At 42.4% G+C, this 27,511-nt stretch overlaps 1 protein-coding gene across 4 annotated transcripts in view; it reads left to right on the top strand.

Annotated features, from left to right (window-relative positions):
- myt1lb (myelin transcription factor 1-like, b) overlaps positions 1 to 27,511 on the top strand; it is a 120,343-nt gene that overhangs the window by 80,869 nt on the left and 11,963 nt on the right. For 3 of the 4 annotated variants that reach the window (XM_061063300.1, XM_061063299.1, XM_061063301.1), the window contains exons 6-14: positions 811 to 2,004; positions 6,292 to 6,426; positions 10,388 to 10,478; positions 12,644 to 12,751; positions 14,489 to 14,715; positions 15,942 to 16,234; positions 21,063 to 21,290; positions 24,042 to 24,163; positions 26,269 to 26,337. In XM_061063300.1, the coding sequence (XP_060919283.1) occupies positions 811 to 2,004; positions 6,292 to 6,426; positions 10,388 to 10,478; positions 12,644 to 12,751; positions 14,489 to 14,715; positions 15,942 to 16,234; positions 21,063 to 21,290; positions 24,042 to 24,163; positions 26,269 to 26,337 (2,467 nt within the window). The remainder of the gene's footprint in view (positions 1 to 810; positions 2,005 to 6,291; positions 6,427 to 10,387; positions 10,479 to 12,643; positions 12,752 to 14,488; positions 14,716 to 15,941; positions 16,235 to 21,062; positions 21,291 to 24,041; positions 24,164 to 26,268; positions 26,338 to 27,511) is intronic. The other variant, XM_061063302.1, reaches the window with a different exon arrangement.

Below are 27,511 nucleotides of genomic sequence, written 5' to 3'. Positions count from 1 at the left end.
AGAATTCAAACTTGCTATTATTATTTCTGTGTGTGTGAGAGTATGCATGGTGAGGGGGGTGGGGGGTTGGGGGGCTCTGGGTTAATTTTCTCTGCAGGAATGTAAGTGGCAAATGTGACGCCAACGTGAGCAATGTGCTCTTGGCGGCTCAGGGCGGAAATGTGAAAGGAGAGATTGGAAGTGCTCCAGGAGTGAGTGCTTGAAATTACTGACAGAAGAGGTTCAGTAACCTTTTGCAGCCTGTCAGAATCAATTAGGCAGTGAAAGGAATTCTAAAGATACTGATGATTGAATGAAAAATGAACTTTACTAGCAAAGGATGAATAGCTACTGACTGAGGTTCATCGTGTCGCGGATTGAACACCAAATTATCTCTCAGATTTTAGACTCTTCTCTCTGTAATTTAAAAAATTCTCTGTTTTGATTTGCTCTGTGGAACAATGAATGAAATATTATCTCATTTGCAGCTATTTACAGAATTCTTTAGTAATACTATTAGTCATAAGCCCTGTGAGTATCATTTTTAAACACATCCAGGAAATAAGGGCAAAAATAAGGCTCGTCTGAGATACAGTCCCTTGTTTATCAGAGCGTCTTTCTCTGGAACTTTCCCCAACCACTATATTTAACTTCCTGTGCTGATTCACAATTCAAAACACAAGCTGCTGTTAAGACTCTCAAAGTAAATTATTAGGGGAAGCAAAGAGTTCCTTATCCAATTTAGAGGGACCAAGCCCAGAAATTTGATTTAGCAGTAAAATAGAACGAGGCAAATGAAATTACAAGACGTTTGTTCTTTCTTTCAAACAGAGGACGATCAGATGAGCAGTAGCGAGGGGGCTGAGGGTGACGGCAGAGGTGGCGGTGGCGGTGGCAATCCCAAATCTGGCCCAGCGATGGAGAAGGACGACAACAACAACAACAACAACGAAGAGTACGAAAACTACGACGAGCTCGTGGCCAAGTCCCTCCTCAACCTGGGCAAGATCGCTGAGGACGCCGCCAACCGAGCCATGACGGAGTCCGAAATGAACAGCAACTCCTCGAACAGCGCAGAGGAAGAAGAAGATGATGAGGAGGAGGAGGAGGAGGAGGACGAGGAGGAGGAAGAGGAGGAGGAGGAAGAAGAAGAAGAAGAGGAGGAGGATGAGGAGGAAGACGATGAGGGGGAAGGGATTGAACCACAGAGGGGGGAACTGAGTTTGGACGTTGACAGTGATGTAGTCCGGGAGACGGTGGACTCTCTAAAGCTGCTGGCACAAGGTCACGGCGCCGTACTGTCTGACAATTTAGATGGACAGGAATTTGAAGATGGATCACCCGAGAATGGCGGCCAGAACGACTGCCGTCACAATGGGGGAAATGCACACAATGGTGGTAATGGACAAGGTAAGACCAACGGTAACGGACAAATAGAAAACAGCGATGAGGAAGTGTGTTTAAGCAGTCTGGAGTGCCTACGGAACCAATGCTTTGACCTGGCGCGGAAACTAAGCGAGACAAAGTCCTCCGACCGCAACGGACCGTCCCAGCTGAACCATTTTTCATGCGGCGATCCCAATCAACAGGCGCAGCATCACAGCTACGCCGACTTCCACCACAGCCAAGAGGAGAGGCGGTTACTTGACAGGAACTATTCCGACATGGACAATCTCCTGAAGCTGGAGGAGCAGCTGAGCCCGCGCTCCAAGGCCTTCTCGAGTTGCGCGCAGGACGACCGATATCACACGAACCACCGGGACTACGACGAGGACACGGCCTCTGTGACGTCGGACCGGTCGGAGGAGGTGTTTGACATGACAAAGGGGAACCTGTCCCTGCTGGAGAAGGCCATTGCACTAGAGTCAGAACGCGCCAAGGCAATGCGGGATAAAATGGCGGCCGATGTTGCCAGGAGAGACGGTGTGAGGTATAACCATGACGACCATGGCCATCGGCATGGATACGGTATGGAACGTAAAGCCCGGCTTCCTGATGGTATGAAGAAACCTTTCTACCATAAAGGTGAGTGATTATCTCTGACACGCTCAGATGCACACCAAGCCCTTCATATCTGCACGAGTGTAGACATGTTTACCTCATTTAACAAGCTCAGGTATAACGTTTGTCTGCCTCTGTCGGGCTCTGTATTCTATCTCTCCTGTACTGGAGACTAGACAGCCTACATGCATTCTGGAAACCTCAGTATAACCCCAGGACAAGCTTCTTTAGCCAATTTGGAAATTCACATCTCGGGTAGCAGCGGGAGCGGCAGCAGCAGCTTATGTTGTTAAAATAGGCCAGCATGGAAACATCAGAGGGTAGGCTTGTCAGGCATAAGTAATGGCAATCTGCACGGCCTGTTAGGGCCGCAAATCTCATCCCTGCGATGCAGCTTGGGGTAAAGCTGCCTATTTTTAACCCTGCGCAAGCACTACGGAGAGGAAGCTACAAAACAGTGGCCTCCTGCATTCAGAGAGGATTGATTCTGCAGAAAATACACATATAATGCTAATCATATAGTACAGAGACAGGACTATTCCATCAGTGGTGAATGTTATACACTGTCCTAGAAGTGCTGGATGTGTTTAATATATACAAAGAAGACTTTCAGGTGTGATTTAAGCTCTCTTGTTTAGCTCATTCTTGCTCCTCTAATTAAATCTTTTACTGCCACTGTATTCAGACATGGTTAGGTTAAATGATTTCCTCCCATACAGAAGATTCCAGATGAGACCCACAAATAAGAGCATGCTATTTCACAGCAGGGGTGATATCACACCTTAAATGCCACATAACTCACAGCCGGTATATATTGCCACTTAAATGCCGCACAAATGTTAATTTCAAGAGCCTTCCATGGCCCCTGCGTCTGGCTAATGTTGGAATAATGAGAGGATACGAGACGGCTGCATCACGATAACATCTTTCCCCGGGCGAGATAGTAGCAGACACTCGTTGACCAGGGTTCCTGTGTGATTCATAACGCAGAGCATGGTGAGGGAGGGGGAGTGGGTGATGGAAGATGGGGGGGTTCAGAGGAGAGGCCAGCTCCATGAGAGAAGCATGAGGCCAAGATGAAAATTGAACAGTATCAGAATGACCGATAACGAACGACAGGCCTACTGACTGCACATTAATTATCCAGAGATGGTATGGTAATGGGGGCCATTTGCTATGCAAAGCACAGACCGTCCCCAGCCACAATCAATATCCCCTGCTTTCTAATATGCCTTCCACTTGGCTGCCTCCACTCCCTACAATGGAAGTGAGGCAGGCAAAGCCCAAGCATCATGTATGTGTGTGTGTGTGCAAACGGAGAAATGATTTCCAACGTACTGTTCAAACACTGTCGATGTAATAATGTCCCCCAAAAGAAGCTGTTATTAAGAAGCCACATCATGCATGCAGACCAAGTTCTTTATCAACACAGAATTTCTCCCGTGCCAGACGTGACTCTGCAATATTGTTCCAAACTGATATGACAGTAACCTGACAAAGATAAACGAGCGCCACCAAGGATAATGACGTCCACGTTCTTCAGATGAATGTGACATGAAATCTCATTTGGTGACTCATTTGTAAATGTATGAATATGTGTGCTTCTCAACCCTGCTGCCCCCTTCACTTGATTATAATTCTCATCCGCTTCACCCAACAAGCCCTGATTTGATTCAGTCTTTCTTTCATTGATTTCTTTAAATGAATTTATTTATTAATTCAATTAACACACATGAAGTACATAAAGAACAGAAGAGTGTGAGTGGATGTGGATGTGGTAAAGTCTGTGAAGAGCTTATATGAAACCACTCCTGGAAGACATGTACAAGGTTATATCTAATATATATATAAGTATATCAAACCAATAATGCTCACGTAATGTCAGACTTTACATATGAGATACAAAAATGTAGTTTTACCAAAAACAAGCAAAAGACTTAATTAAAAACATATAACAATTAATAATTTTCAGCATATAGGTTTATATTTTGTGGCGCTACGATTTTTCTTTTCTTGTATCATGCTATATGACATTTTTACAGACAGAATGAGAAGCAGCCTTTTTAGGTTCTTTTTGAATTTCAATGTGTAACATCTGAAATTGCATTCCACCAAATAAGTTTTGCTGCTGGTGAGTTTCGGTTTGTAACCCCATTCCTCCTCATAGGAAAAAAAACAACAACTTGATTACAAAAAGTAAAGTTTCAGTTTATTGTTTAAGAGTTTGTCAGTCATTTTTGTACATAATGACAAAGAGGGATTCATCACATTTTTTATAATGAAATTGCCAGATTTTTTGGTATTTTTGGTCTTATACTCTAAATTTCTTTTAATAGTGTTTATTTTAGTTTTTAGTCCTGAATCATGATCATTGACATGGTCTTAACTGCTGGTTGGGAACGGTTGGAGATGCATGTGCCTTTAGGACACATTTGCACAGTGGTGATTTTCATGTAGGGAAAAATAAAAGCCTCACAAGTGGCCTGCAAGATTGCAATACCAGACAAGCCACCGTAACAGACAAAAATCAGCTCATATAAGGCAGACCAGTGCACACAAATGGACAGCTGTGGCAAACAAGCTGCTTCTGTTTCTGCTTATTCGTCTTGTAAATTTCAATAAGGAGCAGAATGGGAAATAATCTCATCTTATAGAGTGACACTGCAAGTTCCCCAGACTTTGCAAAGTGTCAGACATCAGTCATTTACAAACTTCTAGTGTTTGGGAGGAGTAAGTTACACACACCTGTAAAACTTTCATCAGTGTTGTGTCTTTCTGTTGCAGGAGATAAAGGCCTCTCCCTGTCTCCTCTGCTAATACTTTGTCTGGATAAAGTTTTCTGTCACTCAAACATATTTTACAAACAGATACAAAGCTATCGTCTTGTAAACAGGCTTTTGAAAAGATATCAAATATATTATTCCTTCTCAACATTTAAACTGCATCCTTCAGAATCCAACTTGTGTCGACAGTAAGAAGAATCATCGGCCTTGTTTGGAGGTCAGCGTGTTTTTACAGACGGACGGTTACATCAGGACAAACGATGCCAGTTGGCACAGCTTGGTATCGGTGCTTTTTGGTTGTAACGTTATCTGATTTGGGTTGGGGAGAAATAGAAGCGCCGGGTTTTTAGAAGGGAAAGACAATCTCATCTGCTGTGTGTGTTCATTGAAGTGTGTGTAAACTTTTCCGACCCCTCATTGTCACGCTGAACTCTGCGGAACATCGTTAAGGCCCGAGTGTTTGAATGAAAAGAAGTTTGACAAATTCTGACACGATAAAGAGATTCCATGAAGCTCGCTAAAATGAGAGTTTCATTAGTGCAAACAAACTTCATAATCAAGAGATTTAATTCATCTTTCTCCTCGTCAGTCTTCACATCATGACTTTAACAGGAAGTAGTTAATAAAGGCTTTTTTTCATATAAAATATAAAATAAGACATTTAAACGCACAGTATGTACATTTTGCAGCCAGGGGGCTCTCAATCAAAGGAAGGCAATAACAAAAGATGACATCGAGGCTGGTGGGAAATCATGGGAGTAATTCCCTCTGATACTCCCCCCCAACCCCCAATGAAAAAACTCTGCGTTGTCCGTAGTCAAGACGACTGAGTGAAACAGGCCTGAGGAAGAGAATATGTTCACAGACGATGTATCCAAGTACAATTTACATGACGTTTTAATCACATACAGCAACAGTACAGCAACAGTACAGCAGCTTTCAGCAGCAGCTCCCGCTTCCTTATGTAGCGTAACATCCGGTGTTTCCATGGCAACGATAAACATGTTGTGTCTGTCTCGGCGGCCGCCACGACAAGACACATTCTGTTTCAATTGTTAAAATGAAGGATTTATCTGGCTTTGATAACTGTTGTAAATATTTGAGGTAATGTAAGAACTCAACAGTTACTGTTATATCATTAGGGATGCAGGTCACTATGAGAGCATCATTTACAACATGAACACCATGGTGCTTTGGAGAAGACTTACGATTTCACACTGAGTCATTAAACCTATCCAAAGATATTGACTAAGATATTATATTAAGTGAGAAATGAGATCATTTTTCCTTTCTGGTTACATACAAATAGACTTGTTTTTTTTTTTGTTCAACCAATGGAATTGTCCCCTGCTGGCCACTAGAAACAATGCATGTTGAAGGCAACTTCAATTGGCTTCACTTTCATTCATCCATTCAAGGCTAGGTCTACTTATCAAATACAGTTTTAGCGTGAGAATACTGTATGTGTCTGGAATCCCCCACATATCCTAACGCATCAGTCAAACCTAATATAAATTATTTTTTGCAGATGCTTCACGAGCAGACAAGAAGGAAAGTCGATGTCCGACGCCAGGTTGTGATGGCACGGGACACGTGACGGGCCTGTACCCCCACCATCGGAGCCTCTCTGGCTGTCCGCACAAAGACAGGGTGCCGCCAGAAAGTAAGCACCTCACAGTCACACTAGAGACGAACGCTGGTTTGACTGTAAAACCTGTGGCCTTTATGTTCTTTGATGTTTTAGAAATCGGCATGTTCCTCGGTGATGTGTGCTGTCTTTGAGTTGTCGTTTTTGCACTGTGGTTGACCTTTTTGCACGGGGCCATTATCGTACTTAATGATTGCCTGCTTAGTGTGCCGTGGTGAAGAGGTGGGAAGTGAGGCCTTGGATGATTGGTCAGATGGTCAAGAGCTGTCAATCAGGGATTTAAATGACTGCATGAGACTTCTCCTCCACTCCTTAGAAATTGAAAGTATACGATAATCCCATCCACTGCTTGATGTTTCATAATTTCAGGTGTTACAATCCTCTTCCTAGCATGTGTTATTACTGCATGTCATGTTAAAGGAAAGGGTTAAATATTCTGTTGTGTTTCATTAATTGGTGTAACATTTTAATGTTGACTGACTCATTTCATTTTCAAACTTCAAAATGCTCACAGATGTCGACACTCTGCGTCTCCTTCAGTCTTCCATGCCATGAACCCCATTCAAGTATTCGTATTCCTTGCTCAATTAGGTTCTTTTGAATAGGGAGGCAGTGTCATATCTCTAAGCCATGGATCAAGTGAAGTGGCAATAAACATTAGCCTTGAATGAATATTGTGGTTTCCCTTTAGAGATCTCAGCCTGCCTATTTAGTCTCATTCACCTTGTGCAAACTTCTCAGTAAAAGCCCCTTTTACACGTTTCATTAACCACAGCGTGAAAATCAAGTTATGATCTGCCATGACCCAGACTGCAATCAAAATAAAAGAGGGTCTTTATCATGACAAAGGAATTAGTTACCATTAAAACCGAGCTTGTAAAGACAAGCAGTGTCACAGACGACTCTTGTTCCGTGGAGCACTACTCACACAAAAAGGTTGCTAAACTGAGATGCACTCCCTGTCTCCCATAAATGTGAAATAACTGCGATCAGTTGACCTTGACTGGGATCAAGATCCCCAAAATGGAATTTGGACTGGGCCTGAATTGATTGTTACTGGAGATTTTGGAATATGATGTCAGCGTTCGTCCTCCTGTTCCTCTCCTGTGTTGATGGGCTGGCTTTTTTGGGGGGAGATGATACCCCTGGTACAGCACAGGATGCTTTGGGTCACAAAAAGTTCTCTTCTTGATGTCTTTGGTATCATCTTCAGTTCTTCTTCTCTGACTTCAATAGGATACCTTAGAGTGAGAGCACACTGATAAAAGGTAACCTCCTTTAGGTGCTTTATGTTATCAGTCACTAGATGCCATGTGGACGTATCCTCAAATAACAGTTAATGTAATACCCTCTGATTAGTTTTTGACATTTTTTATGTGGTTAATTATTTGAATGGCAAACGTGTTTTGAACCCTACAATGATTTATGTCAACAGTTTGTTGCATGCACCACTTTGGTGTCGTATTCAGACTCACGAAGTAACTTCTTTTCATGGAACCTTTTAGAATAGCTTACAGGTCTTTTATTCTTTCTTAACATGTGGAAACAAAGAGCAATTTGTTGAGGTGAGGTTTGAAGCGTCTCACTATGCAAAAAAAGAGCAAGGCATTTAGCAGACAGAGGATGGGACATCTTCAGGAAAACTAAAACTATCTGATTTTACCCATCGTGCATAGCTTCTGGAAGGGAATTGATCTCAGCCACGAAAAGCACTTGGTAAATATTGAGAAACACAAAGTGGTGTGGATTAAAATTGGGTTTGTGCCTTACTTGCCGACTACACAATGAAAGTCTTCACCCTCTACCAGAATTACTAGTAGGTTAAAACATTTTTTCTTTTTGTGGCCCTCGATACCAGTCAATTGTTGTGTCTAAGCTGTAATGCAGCCACCAGTCACTTGACGGGGATGTAGCTCCAGTTAATGGGTCTTCTTTCCCCGCACTACTGCCTGCATGTAAACCAGCACACGGATGGATGGCACAGCAGTTTGGCTATATTTTGATTTTGCTAAATGTATGCAGGCTGTGTCAGATTAAACCGGCTTATTGACCAGAGCAATGCGAAAACGCGAGAACAAATTTGGCCCAGGCATGTGGACTTTAACCTGCAAGGATGAATGAAGGCTGGTGCTAGCTATGCTAACGTTAGCCACACTCTGCAATCCAATTTGACATTGTTTACCTGCAGACACTGTGATCCCACTCAGTCGGAAAAGATAACGTAGCTCATCACAACAATGACTGCATAGTAAATACTACTCAATTTTGACTGCTTCATGAGAGTTTTCTCACTTTTAGACAAGTCGACTAGCCTGAATTTAAATGTTCGTTTAATCAACTTGGAAATTAGTTGCCTGAGAACATCCCTAATTAAAGTCATGACTGAAAGTCAACTTTTTGTTTCACAGAAGATTTAAATCCCCAGTTCTTTATTGTTGGAGCCACCAAAGGCCCCCAACAACCACCCCAACCAGATTTTACCGTCGCGAGTTTGTTTAAAAATCTGCAGCATCTGTTGCAGACGCTAAAGGCATCAAAAAACCTCCATATTGACTCATGATTTAGTGAGTTTCTGGGAGAGTTATATGAGGGAGATATTGGTATAAGTGTAAACTGTAGAAGCGAGCAGGCTTCACCAGGTTTCCATCTGTTTGTGGTCAGTAGTATCAGTGGGGAGTTGGGGGGGGGGGCATGGATGGGGGGTGTACCGCAGTATCCTACAGCTTGACCCCTTGCTTCAACACTTCAAAGGTAGAGATGAGAACATGTCACACGTGTAGCCACCTGTGGGGAAGTTTCAGCTACGGGCAAGTCTCTCTCTCCCCTATTAACACATTTGCTGAACTGAATGGACAATGTATTATTAATGCAGTGGCTTCACTTAATTGGGAAATCACACAGCGAAACCAGACTGCTCCTTGGGAAATGTGAAAAATGACAATTAAATTATATCTCAAATTCATTAATTCCCATTCGTGTTTGCTCATTTCTGTAGAATGCTAAAATATTTAATCAGCTCACATGGGAGTCTTTGTTTTGGTCTTTAACGATAGTATCCTGTTGTAGCATTGAAGGCATTTAAAGTGTCCTGTTTGCCCCCCCCCCCATAGCTCTATGGTGATGTCTTTGCACAGTGAATCAGGAACCTGTGCTCTAATTTCTCTCCATTTCTATCCGTGATTTGCAGAGGGCAGGACAAATCTGGGATATGCATTATGTATTGGCTTGTGGCACGTTAAGGTGGCAGGCTTTGTCCAATTACCTGCACCGAACACCAATTAGTATGTAAGGGAAGGAGGATGATGAGGGGTTAAAGTTTAAGGGGGTGATAATGATGGAGCTGGTGCCGATGGGGTTTGGCCCCGCGTGCGAGACGACCCTTCCCCGCGCCCCTGCCTGCAGTGCTCTGACGGCTCCTCTTGGACATCCATAGATCATTAATCTAATTGGCTGGTTGCCGAGGGGATCCGAGACAGTTATGGACTGTTTTAATGGTAAATGGTATTGAAGACTGCGCTCTCTACCCTAACAACGTGCTGCTGATAACAACGCACACTCTATCAAGGCGCCATATTCTGTCCGTCTGCTTCCTCCATTGATTTCAAGGCTTGTGTTTTGCATGATTGCTGGCTGTTGGTTTGCTCTGCATGCCCAAAAATATCCACCCATTTCTGTCTCTTGCTGGCTTCGTCCTGTTAAACTTAAATGACATCTTTTTATTCATGACTGTCCTCTATTCCATGAATACTAATTTGAAAGGGCCAGATAAGTGGAAGCAATATGGTGGGAAACCTCGGCTGCCCTCTCAAACTAGTGTTCATTAAAATGAAGAAGAGGTCATTTGGGTTCACACAGGCTCATTTCTTAATGATGTTTATAATGCCAAGCTCCTCACACACTAATAGAGCTCACGCGTTGACTCTAAGGGGCTCCTAACCTTCCCTGTCTTTCACTCCTTTCTCCTGTCTCAACGAAGTTGTGGCAATGTATGAGAATGTTCTTAAGTGTCCTACGGTTGGCTGCACGGGACGCGGCCATGTCAATAGCAACAGAAACTCCCACAGAAGGTAAGTGACAGACTGCCCTCACCAAACTGGCACTGTCCGTGTTGCGTCCTCCGTTTTTTACTTTGGGGATTTTTTTCATTGAGTTATTTTTCTGATTAAGTTTTCATTCAAGTTGTATTTTTTTCAGTTATTGTAAACCCCATAATTTTGTGTTTGTGTGTGTGTGTGTGTGTGTGTGTGTGGATGAGTGAAGTTACACTTGCAACATTAAATGCTAAAATACTAAGATTAGTTAACCCACAACAGATTAAGACTCAGAAAGAGGGTTTTTAAAATAAGCCAATAGTGGATATTCAACAAAACTAAGTGGGGACAGAAAGAAGGTCTTGTACCTGCTCTTTTAGAGAGATGACATTTGTTATGAATCGGCTCTATACAAATCAAGATTGATTGAAATTGAAATAAAAGCCAAAGACAGAAAGGTAAATTAATGTAATTAAGAAATGTTAATGTGAAACAGGACTACAGAGCTTAATGTGTTGTGGAATTTTTTATTTTTTTTAATTAAGGCTGTAAAAACATCACTATAATTTAAATACTGTTTCTGTATTTTGATAGTAAAGGCTGATTTATTCTCCTGTATTCTGCTACACTATGCCGTAGTCTCCCCAGAAATCTAACTCCAGCTTGTATGTTTTGGATTGTATTGTGTGTATAAGTGTGGTTGGTTCACTCTGCAGCTCTGCACCAAAAACCACTCAGGACACTGTGTTTGATGCTAGCTGCTAGCCCCGGTAGCTTCCATGTGAAGCTTTAAAATGATTAGAAATTGCCAGTTTCTTTTTACCTTTGCTTTACATTTAATAGCTTCAACCCCAACATGATTGGCTCAGCTTATTTGTCATTATTTGAAATACTAGAAGGAGCCAGAAAGGCTTATCACAGTGGCTAAAAGTGATCCCAAAGTGTCAGCTGTGTCATGGCAGAGTGACACAAACACACCATTGTTATGGCATAAATTATCAAAACTTCACTTCCCTTATGTAGGCCGTCATATAGCTTCTATGTGTTGCCTTCTCCTTGTCCAAATAAAAGTCACAGCTGCTTTGAGATAGATATTATTACCATGTTGCTTAGAAAGAAACAGTTAAAGTAGTTCAGCTTCCTAACAATCTGCACAGTTTGACTCAGACTGATTAAAATGCAGCGATTCACACCTTCTACATAAATCATTTATCAGCTCATGGCGAAAAATGGCATCCATCAGGTGCAGGTTTGGAGGGGAGCACTGAAATAGCATGGCGCTCTTGCGGGTACTGTCAGACGGGGCGAGGTGACAGTGAAAGAGGAGTGTCACCCCCAGCAGATGCTCGGGGAGTTGTGGCATAGCAGCAGCCATTAGCACCTTTCTGCCACTCAGCCAGGGTGACAGGAGAGGTGCAGACCTGGGAGGAGCAGAATGGCTCCCTGCTGTGCTCAGTGACATGACACGGCTGCAGCGCAAAATAGGCACACATATGGACACGCACAGTAAACTTTCACTTTTACAAGAAGGAGATGGTATAAACTAGCATGCACTCTTTCCCCTGCCCGCATTCATGCACGTCTGATGACAGGTGCGCACACACACAACTCCATACTGGCTTGAGGCCACTGTCAGAGGTGATTTTTTCACCGCTGCTATGCACACTACAGTTGACAGACTGGATGGAGAATAATAGGGGTTAAGGATAACACCATGAACTTTTGTCACATCTGGTCAGTAAGTTGTCAGGAAGAAGTTTTACAGCTTTAATTCTGTATGAACACACTGTAAGTTTAGATCCCAAATGCACAACAATGTGTGCGTCATGTCAGCAAGGAAACAAAATGCTGCAAAATGCACATTAAAATGCACATTTGTCCATATGGGAATATCTATTCTGAGAATTATTTCAAGCTGCTCAACCAGAAACATTCAAGCTGTTGCCAATTTTGTTGTTATGAAGGTGTTAAAAAGGATGAAAATGAATGATTTTGCATTTTAAACAGAGACTTCCTGAACTGTAGTCAGGTTTTTTTTCAAACTGGTAGACATCGGGGTTGTTTGGCTGACAGACAGCTGTTTTTATAAAAGTACTCCAACAAGCCACACACTTTCCAGCATTTCCATTCAATGAAACATTTTCACATTTTCAAAATGTGTCACATTACACTATGCCGCTCAAGTCCCTTTCTGCTTTCAGTCTGTCAGGTTGTCCCATCGCAGCAGCCGAGAAGCTGGCCAAAGCCCAGGAGAAGCACCAGGGCTGTGACGGCCCCAAATCTAACCAGGCTTCTGACCGAGTCTTAAGGTAGGAATGACTCTTCACTTTATAAGAATTCTGTGTTGAAGGTTGCCAAACTCTAGGAGGTGCATATGACAAAGGTTCCTGTTTAACATTGAGAAGTACGACGTTTGATTTCAGACATTTCCAGCTCTGAATGAATGTAGAAAAAAAGAGGAGATAAAGTGGAAGTATATTTTGTGTTGACAGACTATGAACCCTATTCTGTTTTCTAAATTTGTATTTATAAAATGTAATTGATTAAAAAGGGTTTCAAGCAGGCCGATGAATTTCATATCATGTAAAATAACTGAACCATAATCTTCAAAGATTTATTTGTTTTGCCGTTTAGTTGACCAAAAAGAGGATATTTTTTATTTTTTATTTTTGCATTGTAGGCTACCTTTAGTTTCCCGTCCATTGTTGTTTCCATGGAAACATTGAATTTCTCTTCTCTTAAATCAACTAATATAAAGGCGGTACAATGAAATAGTATTTTTTATTCAATATGTTTAAGTAAATAAACATATTAAATCTGTTACATCTGTTCATTCGACATAAAAGCCCACTTTGTCAAAATGTAAATTAATAACAATTTGGCCTTTAGTGCTGTGATTCTGTTTGGTCGAAAACATTCCACAGAGAAAAGACTATTTGAGTCTTGGGGCGGCAGTAGCTCAGTCTGTAGGGTCTCCGGTTCAGGTCCCAGTGTGGAAGTTGGTCTGGCTGTTGGAGAGGTGCCAGGTCACTTCCCAAGGACTAGATGAGTGCCCTTGAGCAAGGCAAGGAACCCCAAACAGCTCTGGTTTGGTCCCTGTGTGGCAGCCCCACTCTGACATCTCTCCATTAATGCAGGTCCACAGGTCCTGTTTGTGCATGTGTGTGTGTCGGGCCTATGTGTGTGTGAAGCACGTCTCTCAACAACAGAGTGTAAACCAGAATTTCCCTCAGGGATTAATAACATATGTAAAAGACTATGTCTCTTCAGGTTTACTGTCTGTGACATCACACTAACCAAGGATGTAGAAATCTGTTATCTGGTCATATTGGAACATTTTGTTGTTTTTTCGTCCTCCATTTTTTTAACCTCTTGAGATGTTCAAAATCCCCTTTGTGTTGAATGTTGATGTTCTTCCGTCCCCTGAGAGTACTTCCAAGACACTGCATGTTCATGTCTGCGCTCACTACTGACGGCAAATGACTTTATTGGATTTTAACAACACTGGCCTCATTTGTCATTTTGAAGGCAGAGCTTTTTGAAGAGCAATACTTTGATTGACATGAAGAAGCTGTGATGAAAAGTCATAAGTAGTTTAGATTTTTATATTTATATTTCACTGAGCATCAACAGCGCAAGATCTTACATTTCATTTCTTCCCGGTCTCAGATTGTGGATATAAAGATGCAAATCCAATCATGAAGGATTACAGGGAGACTGCAAGTGTAATAAGAAAAGTACAGAATTATTAATTGACTAGGCATTAGATGTAGAAAAACTTAAAACAGAGTTGTTTTATAAGCAAGAGAAAGAAAACATCCATGCTATCATGTTTAGAAAGAACATCCAAACCCTGCACCCCCTCCACCATCCTCAGCACAGTCCTCCATATTCTCACCCTGGAGTTTTCCCATACCAGTCCGCCCTTCCCTTTGCATCCGCCCCCCTTTCTTTTTTTTAAACCAAACCTCAAGCTCCCTCTCCTTCCCCTGGGCAATGTTGAGTGCCTCGGTCCAACTTCCACCCCCTCGTCATTTATTTTCCAGGCCTATGTGCTTTGTCAAACAACTGGACTATCCACAGTATGGTTACAAGAACAATGTTTCCACCAGCACGCCCCGCTCCAACCTGGCCAAGGAGCTGGAGAAGTACTCCAAGACCAGCTTCGACTACAGCGCCTTCGACGGCAGCAACAACCACCAGGTGTACGGGAAACGGGCCATCGCACCCAAAGTTCACGGACAAAGAGACACCTCGCCCAAAGGATATGACGGTAATGTTTCACAGGAAGATTGGAATTTCAATTTTCCCTGGATGTTCTCATGGCGTCGTTTTCATTCCTCCCAGACTGAATTTACTGTTTTAATTGTTTTTCAAGATTTAGTAACCTCATAAGTGCACACACATGACTATTAAGAGATTCCCAAGAGCTGTCCCAAATAAATGTTTCAGGGTAAAAAGATTCAATGGGGTGGTCCGCTGATTTGGCTTTGGTAAGACTGAGACCTGAAAAGAGGCATTCTGATATTTTCACTAAATTAACCCTGCATGTTTTGTTGTGTAAGCCTCGGAACAGGCTGTTAAGGCGGCAACAACCATCTGTAGTTTAACTGAGCTCAATTTAAGTGTGCTACTTCAAGAGCTTGTTTTTGACATTGACTGGTTCAGTTTGTTTTTGTAAATGTCTGACAATGTGACAGAAAGGATTCCCACTGAGATGCACATTTTAGTTAAATGCTCTATTTTAAAAACTGTTTCATAGCTCTCTGTATAACCACTGAACTCTACTCTACTCTTGCTGTGAAGCGCAAGTGCTTAATAATCAGACGGAGACTATGTCAGTTCTTTTATACCATCATCCTCATCATCATCTGTTTAGGGCGGTCAAACCACCAAGCAATGTGAGAATCACAGCATGTGTACTAAATAAAGAAAATTAGCTTGCAGAACTACAGGAGCTCTTCACCTGCCTCGATCAGCTAGTTTTTGTGTTTAAAAAAAATGTATCTGTTGATTCTGGTGGCTTTAAGTAGAGCAATGTGATGACTGTTTTGGTTTAAAAAGTCCAATCTGCAGGGGTCATTCCCTTAAATTTCTAAAAGACAATTCTGCTAACAATCTGAGCCCGTCAGTGGTAAAAAAACAAGCGCTTACATTGGATGTGCTTTGATCAGTCTTATTGGCCTAGAAGGATAACATTGTAGGTATTCTAGTCATGTGGTGGCTTCCAGTTTAGACAGCCTACAGGAGCAATTTCAAAACAGTTTGAACCTGCTATTCAATTACACTTCAAAACATGGAAATACCACACCAAAAAGACCCATCAGAACCCCCCTTTGAGCCCCCCCTCTACATCCTAAAATGCATTTTATCACCTTAAGAAATGAAGAAACAATCATTAAAACTTAAAACAAATTCCTATAAAGCACCCCTGGTAGTTTTTCTTAAAAAGCCTCTGGCCGTGTATTCAGTCTGAATTTCTTCTCTGCCCTCTTGCAGCCAAACGTTACTGCAAGAACTCCAGCTCGGCCAGCAGCACCACCAGCACCTACGCTCCCAGCAGCAGCAGCAGCAGCCTGAGCTGTGGAGGTGGAGGAGGGGGCATGGGAGGGGGAGGGGGGAGAGGAGGCGGGGGCAGCAGTGCCAGCAGCACCTGCAGCAAGAGCAGCTTCGACTACAGCCACGACATGGAGGCCGCCCACATGGCCGCCACGGCCATCCTCAACCTGTCCACGCGCTGCCGAGAGATGCCTCATGGCATGGGGGGGAAACCCCAGGACCTGTGCTCGCAGGTAGGAGCCATTTTTGTCTTTGATGAGGTTCAATTAAGATCAAACGTTATTGATACAAATTTGATACCACAGCAAAACAAAAAGAAGTCAAAGAGCGTTCATAATGGCTAACATTTTGTTTTTATTTACCAACAAAAGCCAGGCAAACTCCTGCACAATTGCACAAATACGTTTCAGTGCTCCCTCTCTTTCTCTTTTAGCAGCATTGGGTTAAAATATGACTAAAGATCTTACTTTTTTTTTTGTAAAGCTTCAGTGTTTTTTGATCCTGTCGCTCACTGACAATGAGGGAAATTGTGTTTTTTTGAAACACGTGGTATCATAAAATATTGAACATTTTGACAATCCTATTACAAGTGCACATTTGATGAACTAAATGAAAAAGAAAAAGAAGAGAGATTTACAGGTGTTAACGTAATCTTTAAAACATGAGGTGAGGGGAACTCTTTTTCTTTTAAAATCAAAGGATGTCACCTGATTTGACCCTGCAGCCTCATATGTTGTCAGTTCACCTTTGTAAGACTTTGGCCTCCTGCTGCACTCACACCAGTCCACTGACAGATTATCTCTGCGTGCCCTTCATTATTTTAATGCGGGCAGTGAAAACTGACAGAGATAGGGAGACTACAGCTGCAAACACTCATTCACACACACACACACACACACACACACACGCACACACACACGCACACACGCACACACACACACACACACACACACACACACATTCCATTAAAGATCCAGGGCTGTGTCTTACACTCAGGGCTCAGCAGGGCAGTTTTTTATTTTCCGTCTGGGGATCAGATAGGAGCAGGACGAAGCGGCGTTTGACACGGCGTGAGCCCAGTGTGTCATTTCTGAAGAGATAAGGTGACGGTGTTCCTGTATTATCTGTGCCGAGATGCTGAGCTGGAAAACGGGGGCGAGAAAGAGAGTGCGCAGCAGAGGGCTAATGCTGGCTTAATGCTAATGTTGACAGCGGAGACTGCTGGAGAATGAGAGGGAGGGTGGGAGAGCTGGAAGTAAAGAAAGGGAGCAAGGAAAGGTTTTGTGGTGGGAGGTTCAAAATGTCAGAGGAGAGGAGAGGAGAGGAGAGGAGAGGAGAGGAGAGGAGAGGAGAGGAGAGGAGAGGAGAGGAGAGGAGAAGGAGAGGAGAGGAGCGGAGAAGAGAAGAGAGGAGAGGACTCAGGAAAAGGAGAGGAGAGGACTCAGGAAAAGGAGAGGAGAGGACTCAGGAAAAGGAGAGGAGAGGACTCAGGAAAAGGAGAGGAGAGGAGAGGACTCAGGCAAAGCAGAGGAAGGCAGAATCAAGGAGGCGGAAGAGGATGAAAGTCAAAAGCAGCGTATTTCCAAAGGAGAGTGGAAGGGAATAAACTTGGTGGGAACAAACGCCTGCAGCAGTCAGTTCTTCCTCCGGTCGTTCTTCATTTCATTGTCTGTCCTCCCCCCGCTCCGGGCCAGACGGGCAGGATGCTCTCGGGGCAGGATGGGAAGATGGGAAACTTCAGAGACTTTTTTTATTTTTATTACTTCTTCTATCCTCTTTCATCTCAACACCTCACCTCGTGGCACACACTGTTCCTTTTCTACGTCTGAATGAAACTTCACACACTCACCCCTATATATTCTCTATATGTTGCAGCCTGTTTTTCTGCCTCCTTCTCTTCTTCCAGTTGCTTTTATAGAAGCCGGGTTTACTGGAAGACTTGACTGTATTTAATGTCATAAAATTATTATTTATTTTTTACAATTATTAGAGATTGTAGCCATTATCAATATGTAGGTATTTTGCCGATTAGTTCTCTGAAGGCAACAGACTTAACAGTTAAAATTGGAAGCAGGTTGTTAACCACATACTTTGCCATCAGTCAATTTAGTCCTTCCTGGCTTTCAGATTGTGGAGCTGGCCGTAATTTAAAATCAAGCCATGGAGTTTTGAAGGGAGTAGCTTCTTCTTTGTCTGCCGAGTGAACGTGAGCTGCACCTGAGTCTCCAGTGTTTGCAGCGCTGGGCTCTCTGGCAACTACTTAAGTAGAAGTGTTGTTTGGCTCGCTTGCTTTGTGAGATTTGAATGACTATTCTAGGCGTCTGACACATTTTCTTTCCTGCATATAGACAACAACTCAACACTGCATTCCTGTCCTTTACCTAAAGGGAGGAAAAACGTTTATTGGTGTTTTCCAAGACAGAAAGCTCCCGCCTGAATGATCATCAGCCGCCGTGTGTTTACTGCACGGGATATTCTTTTCATTTGAAGTATAATCAAGTTGCACAACCTTTTTCTCAGAGAAAAGATGCCTTAGATATTTTTACTTTCTGTCAAAATAAGATGATCTTGGAGAAGGGTTAAACAGTTTTTTCGAGGAAAGTTTGAACCATGAAGCCGCCCAAAGCACACATGGATAGACGGGATAGCAAACTAGAGTTTAAAAAACAGAAGAGGACGGTGTGATGCTGTTTTAATTGTAAACCTTGAGTAGGTGAACAGAGGTAATGTGGTTAAAATAAGCTTGTGACCTCTCTTACTGTGGAAGTGTTCCTCCAGGAGTCCCAATGGAAACCAAGATTTATTTGTGGGCGGGGGGGTCTGTAGTGACACAAGGTGGTCTCTAATGAAGGCGGTGGTGTTCACCCTCACATATCATCCTTGTTAATTCGATATGAAGGGGTGGGTCACGTTAATTGACAGTGACATACAATACAACGGCTGACGAGGAGAGGGCGGCCCGAGCGTGATCACAAGGACGAGGCGAGTCATGACGTGATGATCAGCTTCTCAGCAACTTGACCTTTTATTTTACAAGTGTTTGTGTCGCTATGGAAGGATCATTCTTAAACCTGGGATCTGTTTTTTTTAGGGCTCTGAATGCTTAAAAAGTTTTGGAAATGAATACCGTAGATTGTTGTATCCAGCAGCTGCAAAACAGGTAGTAATGGCTGCAGTTTGATCTGATTCCAAACAAAGTATGTCCTCTCAAAGGGCTTGTTTTTGTCACTGACAAAAGATGACATGCTTTTATAAAGCTGTTACATCGCTCTCTTCAAAACCATGACAAAACCACCACATTACATTGACAAAAACTCTAAAATTATCTTGCAGAACTCAGGGGTTTTCTCGTGTACCACAGCCACAATTAGTCCTTTTTTCCCCCCCATGATGTTTGTAACAACAACTGTTTTTAAGTGAACCATCTCACACAATAACACACCCTCACTAACCAATTAAGGCAGATGTAGACCAGCATGTCCTGCTTCTTCCAGTGTCAATTACTGTTATTGTCAGTGGAGTCTGAAATGTAAAAAAAAAGGTTTATAAATAACAGATATCTCCTCTAAAATCTTTTACTTATTTCCTGCTCATCTTTGCCACCTTCTCTCTTTAACAAGCTCTTACCTAAACCTACAATTCAACGTTTGTTGTGTTTGATAGAAGCAGAAAACTGTGTTATTATTAAAGCTCAGTTTGTCAGGTTTCAGCTCAAACTGTTAACGAGCACTCATATTTAGCCGTCTGTGTTTGTCTTGTTTGATTGCCAACCTTTTTGTTACAGCACCTTTTAGAATTTATAGTGAGAGATTTTTCTCCAAAGACTAATATCCCAGCTGTGATAGTTTTTCTCTGCTCCCTTTTTATTTTTCCTGCTATATTTAAGCCACAGTTGTTGCAGTATTCATGCCCAGCTCCAAATCCATCACCCCGTGCGTTTGAGTCAATGTGCGTCACAGAGGTTTTGGCTTCAGACACCAGGAGAATCCACCCCTAGGGACACTGTCGGCTGAAATCAGCATTAAAGCGGGCTTTCCTTCTCATGAAAGGGAGCAAAGGCAGAGAGGAGGATGCAGAGGAGTCGAGGGGAGATGAGAAGCGGGAGGGATGTTAATGAGAGCAAGGACGCAAACACATCCGCACGCCGTATAAAATATAATCCTTACGGGATAGTGACTCTTTTCAGTATGTGCAGTGCATGCTAGATGAAAGAGAAAGGCGTGCCTGCGTGGATGTATAGATCCACAGAGCGGTCCGTCTTGTCCGATGTGGCCCACTTTCATCCAGAACAGTTCTGCCTCTATTTTTGGGTTTGCAGCAGTCTACTGCTCATCAACCCCACCCCCTAACCCTCAGCCCCCTCTGCTCTGCCCCCCTGTGATGTCCACTCACATTAGTCTCACACATACACAACACAAAGTCATGCACACACCCCCTCTTCTGACTGCACAGAGCAGAGAGGAGAACAGAGCCGGGATGGAGGGAAAGAGAGATAAGGAGGAGAGGAGGGGCGGACAGAGGGATGCACTCGTCCTTGAGCACTGATGACCTCTTCTTCTTCTTCTTCTTCTTCTTCTGTTGAGCCTCTTACATTGTTACTGTACTTTACAAGTGTCTGATATTTCCTCATAGTCAGAATTGGGAGGGAAAAAAAAAAAGACTGGAGTATTTTTCAGTTATTTGATTTTGATCCATCTTTGCAGACATCTAAAAAGTGAACACATCACGGGAGGAACAAAAGAAAATCGGAGCACTTTTCATGTACCTCTTTAGTATTCTCCGTGTCGTAAGTGACTGTTTTGCCCAGCTCTGATCCTCGAGTATGAAAATGTTTGACTGCTATTTAATCAGAAACTCTCTCTCTCTCTCTTTCCCTTTTATCCCTTTCTCTCTCCACCCCTGCCTCCCTATGTTCCGTGCATCCTTTTACCCTTCCTCATGATCATCTACTTACTCAACACACACACGCTCATCTCTTCCCATTATACCGCCCTGACTTCCCCCCCACACACACACACACTCTCACACACACATGCACCTCATCCACACACAACCTTCCAGAGCCCGGGTCTCGATGTTGATGAGAACGGTACGTTGGACCTGAGTATGAGCAAGCGTCTGTGCGGCGGCGGCGGGGACTCGGTGCTCACCCCTCTAGAGCCCATGTCCCCCCAGAGGCAAGCCGCCCTGCTGGGCTCCCGCTGCTACGGCATCGGGGACGCCGCCGACTGCTGGGACCTGCCTGTAGACTACACCAAGATCAAACACATAGACGAGGACGAGAAAGAGGTAAAGGGGCGAACAGAGCAGATATGATGTCATGTATCTTTTGTTAGGCAGGACGGTAGATCACTTCCTGAACTTAATCAGTTAGGTCATATATTCTAAAAAATCTGCAGCTGATATAGAGTGCTAACATTTGTATTTCTGCTTATTGTGATGACTTTTCCTGGAGAATCATCACATGCATCATTTCTAGAACTTTCAGTACCTGAGTCAAAGGCTTTATAACGTCCACCTTTTTAAGACAGTGTTGAACTTGAGTCATATTAAAACCAATGGAACAGTCTGGCATATTTTTCATTAAATCTGGCTAAATTGACACACAAAACTTTAACACCATTTTACCTAACACTTTAGAAGTTACTTTAACTCAGAAAATGTAGTGATTTGTGGGGTATGCTAATCTTCTTGAGCCAAATGTCTACAAAGAAATATATGTCCATCTTTGTTATTGTCGCTTACTTTGAGGTCTATTCTTTTTCAAATTCCCCATATACTTTAAATCTTTACAACCTCAAGTTTAATAAGCATATAAGTTATTATTGATCATGAGGTTTTAGAATAATTTGACAAGAAGTCGATGAACCAAATTGCTACTGTCGGACTCCTGCGATGTTTCCGTACCACATTTGACTAAATGTGATGACAACATCAATAAAAGTTCAACATAATGACGTAATGATGGACGCCTCTTCTCAAAGAATAAATGTTCTAGCTGTTTTATTTTGGATCATTTTAAAGAAGAATGGTCAAACAAGATTTTTGGAAAAGTCCTCATCAAGTTCACAAGAAAGTTGAAATCTCCTTTGTGAAAGAATTTCATGACAGAAATCAGATTGTGCTGTGTGAAGAAATGTGCAATATTACTTTCATACAAATCTTTAATTCTTGAGTAGTGAAAAACCTGTAAGGTAACCATCCATTATCCTCATAAATGTCAGTTTGTCTGCAGTTGTTCACTTCACGGTGATACCAGACTTAAAATGGAAATAACAGAGATTATGTGCTAAAGAAAGACAGATGTGATGTCTGTGATTATAATAAAGCACTAGTATGTGATCGTTTTTTGGTTTTGGAAGCTGACAGGAACAGTCATGTGTCACTTCTTCTTCTACTGTCTGCTGAATGTGTTTCAGCCTTAATTAATTCCGTCCCAACCATCGATTCAACACAAAGTCTCCAAATCAAACATTTACACTCTTTTAGCTTTTTACCTCTGTCTGACTCACTGCTATATTTTGCATCGTTAGAAAGTCACATTAGGTGTTTCTGAGGGAAACCTAATGAATCTGCATGTTAATTGATGTCAGCCTTTCCTTGCACAGAGGTATCTGCTCTGTTTGTATCATGCTCCTCACACGCTGGCTTTCTGTTTTTACATTTTGCTCTTCTCCAAAAATGAATTATGCAAAGTAGCACCTTGGGAGGGAATCGGAATAGCTCATCTCATCAAAGAACTGCTGGAAATCAATGCACCACTGCTGGGTGCCGCATCTGTCAGTGTGTACAGACACATGCATGTACAGTACATGAGACGTGAATATTCATATGAGAGCGTCTGTACTCAGTTCTCTTTGGGAGTGCGTCTCCTTCCCTAGCCTACTTTCTGCTCAGTGTATGTATGCATGTGTCGTCCTCCTTCCTGTCTGCTTCTCAGCCTGCGCTCCCTTTAATTGGAGGAGCTCGCTGACTGACCCAGCATCACACACTCCCAGACAGCTTGAGCGCTGGATAATTTGGGCCGTATCTGGACCTGTCTCTTTGCAGGCATTACTGTACATACACTGCGAGCAGGGAAGAAAGGAAAGAGGATTTGCATCAACAGCCGTCGTGCCCTGACTGCATGCACTGCAGACAAAGCACAGCCCCAGATAACACAGCCAGCAGCGGTCTGACACCACACCACAGTGCCATCTAGTGGCTGAGCGGTGCATTATCAGGAATAGAACCAGCCAACTCCCCGAATCCTCCGTACTCACAACCGAGAATACTCTGTGACAGATTTATTTTTTCTGTCTCTGCATGCACATGAAATAAAAAAAAACTCACAGGTTTACAAGACAACAAAAGAACAGATGCACCGGTCAAATATTTAATTTCATTACAAAATGACTTGTCATTCTAGAGCTCCAATGTAAACAAAATATTCAACCTTCTCTACCAAGCTTGAAAAAATCTGCTACAAAAAAGGTTCAAGTTCAAGTTTGTCATGGTCATTCTTCATCTGGCATGACATTAAACCTGCTGCTCCATCTGGCTTATAGAAATGAACAGAACTTAAAGAAAGAAACGTTACCATTATGGATCATTGTCATTTGTTTAAATCATGTTTCACACAAGGCTGCGACAATAAGTTTATCTTTTTTGTTTTTCCAAAATGTAAACGCCCAGAAGTGAGCCTGAATACACACAAACCTGCTGTCGGTTGACACAGTCATTATTTCCTCCCCAGGGAGGTTATTTTTGACCTGTCGGACTGACAGGTGAAGCTCAGTAGTCACACAGCATAAGCTGTTAGCATTCAAATTGACACACCTCTGTGGTCTGACAGGTGTGAGTGCAGAGTCTAAAAAAACAGACACAGGTGAAGAGAGGAAGGAAAAAACCTTAAAACTGAGTCTTAATGATGTGCGAAACTGTGTTTAATAATGAGTGTAAAAATAAACATCTTCATCCCTCTCTTCCTCTCTTCTCCTCCATCTTTGCCCCCTCTCCCCTTTGTGTCCCCTTCCTCTTTCTGTTTCCTCCAAATCTCAGCCGGACGACCTGGACCCGTTCCACGACCTGCTGGACGACCGCTCCTACACCACAGATGTGAACATGCCCAGCCCCAAGCCCAAGTACGTCCAGTGCAAAGAGAGTAAGAAGGACCTGATAACGTAAGAGCCCTCTTCTCTCCCCAAAACAACATTCCTCCACTTCTCCCCTCTCATCTCACTTTTCTTTCTTTTGTTTTCATCCCTTCCTTTTTACCCGTTAAGCCTCACAGCTCTGTCTCCCTCCCCACATCCTGTGCTGCTAGCCTGCTTTATTCATTTACTGTCCACACTGATCTTAGAGCTTGTAGAGTGATGCGTTCTCTTTTAAAAAACACAAAACTAGTCATCAGTATCTCAATATTTTAAGAGTAGTTGATCTCAGGAATTATTCACAGACGGTGAAGCTAAACTGGAAACAATGAAAACCCAACAAAAATCTGAAACAACCCCCTTTATTTCTCTTATTTTCACACTTTCCTCTCCTTCCCTTTGGGCTTATAAATCTGTCTATTTTCTCGGTGACAGATGTCCCACACCGGCGTGTGATGGAAGTGGTCACTTGACGAGCAATTTCGCCTCACATCGAAGGTGTGACTTCCTTTTCTCCTGGTGGAGTCTCAGTCTATCTCTCTTTATTGTTTTCAGCTTATCTCAACGATGCTGTCAAACACCTGTAGGCAGAATCTCTTCTTCTCTCTTATTTGTTGGCTCTTTGACTACTACAACAAGATATCATAAAACAAGGGAGGACTAAATTAATAAATGATGTGATACATGCTCATTTCGGAGCTAAACCCCGGGATAAACATATTTCTCAATGGGCCGTGTGTAAAGCCTTCTAAGCTGATGTTATTCAGTCCTTCAGACCCTTCCCACGGAGCAATGCAGACTAAGCATTTACCATTCAGAGCAGGAAGACTTAGGCAGAACTGCTGAGTGTTGCAGTGTGAGATGAGTCGGCAAGAACTGAATCATATCAGTCTGAAGGCCGACATGGCTGCACATACACCTGATTTCCCCTCCAGCAGCCACACACTGAACACAACACGTTGACATACCCACCTTGATGACCCCTATTGTTTTCATGTTTGTATTTTTTAATTTGAAGTCTTGAATTGGGCATTTTTGCCATCCAAACTTACAGAGATGTGGCAAATCGTTATGTTCACAGAAAAGTAATGTGTTGAACACTTCATTGCATATGCTGTGTTTTCAACAAACTGCCTTCTAAATATGTCAGGGCTCACACCCCCTTCACTGCTGATTTAATAAATAAAACCTCGTAAAAAAAAAAAAAAACTGGAGAAAAATTATTCATACATCTGTTTAGATTGAACGAGCCTCTGATTGACAGATTTCTTGTGAAGCTACTTGTCAATCACAGAAACTTGTTTTACCGAGGTAGTGAATTAAAGGTCACATATTATGCAAAATACACTTTACCATGTTTTTCAAACTCAAATATATATCCCTAGTCTGTTTACACACTCCGCAATTATGAGAAAGGTCCTCATCTCATCAAAGAACTGCTGGAAATCAATGCACCACTGCTGGGTGTCCTTACGGACTCCGTCTTTCACCTGCTCCATTTTTCAGAAAATGTGTGCTCAAACAGGCCGTTTGGAGATGTTCCCTTTGTGACATCACAAAGGGCAGTAACCCCTCCCCCAGGTGGGCGACACTCCCAGCTAGGTGTTTGTTCTGCCCTCTGAGTCTTCCTTCTCACCGTATACAATAGGGCATGGAGGGAGAAAGCCTGAGCCACCCCAGACCTTCCAGAGAGGGGGCGTGGTCAGACACAGCTCATTTACATTTAAAGGTACAGACACAGAAACAGCCTGTTCTGAACAGGGCTGAAATAGAGGGGTTTATAGGCATGATCAAATACAGGATCAGAGTGGACTTAGAACAAGAAACTGTACAGACATGTTTTGTAGACTTATTTCAACTGTTTGAAAATGAGGAGAATATGTGACCTAGAGTCCCTAGAGTCCCTAGAGTCCTCGTTGAACACAGAGCAGAACAGATGATGTATATGCAATTTGAGGTTTAACTTATACAAATCACCCTGCACTGCATCATGGCTTCTTTTTCATTACCTGGCATGTTTTTGTATATGTCTGTGTGTAGATACAGCGTTGTGTCTGAGTGGTCACTGTGTGTTGTAGTGGTGGAGGTAACTTGTCATTTTGGTGTAACTAACGTTCCCCTGGTGTATTTTTCAGTCTCTCAGGTTGTCCTTTAGCTGATAAAAGCATTCGAAGCATGCTGGCCAACAACGCGCAGGAGCTCAAGTAAGGCTCACTGATATATGTATGTGTGACATTTGTGGTTTGTTCACTCTGTAAGGGTGAGGTCGGCCTTATGAATGTTTGACGAGGTGTTGTGAAAAACAGTATTATGGAATGATATGAAAATCTATTGTTCGACTTTTTGACAGAGATATTTTACATTTCTTTTATATTATCAGCAAATCCCTAATAGATCCAAACCAGAAATGTGTTGATCCTGATAAAAATGGATCGTCTGTGAATCCAAAGCCACACATATCATCTTCTTCCACTGAGCCATCGAGCTCCATTTTGTCTTTAAACCACTAAAAGCACATCAGCAAACCTCAAGATTGTATTAGATTAATGTCATGAATCAAACCTACATAATACACCAAACCAATGTAAGGGAACTACAGTACCCAGATATTTTAGAAAAATTCTGTAGTCTTTACATTTTTTTTTCATAAAGATAAGGTTTTCATTTAGAACCAGTAGGACTTTGACTGAACACCATACACTGTTTAGGGGGACTTAAAGTTTTTATGAGAAGGAGAGAAAGTTTCTTATTTTTTTTACTGAAAATGAGAAGAAAGGTTTGCTATTGCCAGAATCAATCTCAGATGATTCATTAATCAGAACCAGTTTGTGAAATCTACTTAGTCTCAGGGCGTCTCAGACCCCTGAACAAAAAAGTATCACTCCTTCAAAATGAGAACATTTGGAAATTCTTCACTTTTCATTTCATTTTGAAACTGAAGAGTTAGCAGATATAAATGACCATACACTTACAATGGAAAAAACAGTTTCTCTGGCTGTAAAGCTGTTGGCATGGTGAATACCTGTCCGTTTACTTCGCCTCCAGCCTCTCTGCTGTTTTTATTATAAATATCTGTATTTATCCAAAGGAAAAAGAAGTATTGTCAGATTGTAAACAGTTGTGTTTGGCCGACATCCAAAATGAACGTAGAATTCTAAGTTTATGGAAAAAAAGTCCTCCCATTTTCAACTCGTGTTTAAATGTTGTTTTAGTTAAATATATAATGTAACATTTTATTATTTGACATTTTTAGTACATTGGATTGTGTGGCTGATATAAGATGCCCTTGCCTCTATTCAGATTCTTTAGTTAGTGCGCGCCATGTAGGACACTTTGTACACTTCATGATCAAATATTAGCCGTCCTTCATGCACCAAT

Source organism: Labrus mixtus, chromosome 18 (genome assembly GCF_963584025.1).
Source record: "Labrus mixtus chromosome 18, fLabMix1.1, whole genome shotgun sequence".
NCBI classification, from domain to species: domain Eukaryota; kingdom Metazoa; phylum Chordata; class Actinopteri; order Labriformes; family Labridae; genus Labrus; species Labrus mixtus.
This window is presented reverse-complemented; position numbering and strand designations above follow the sequence as displayed.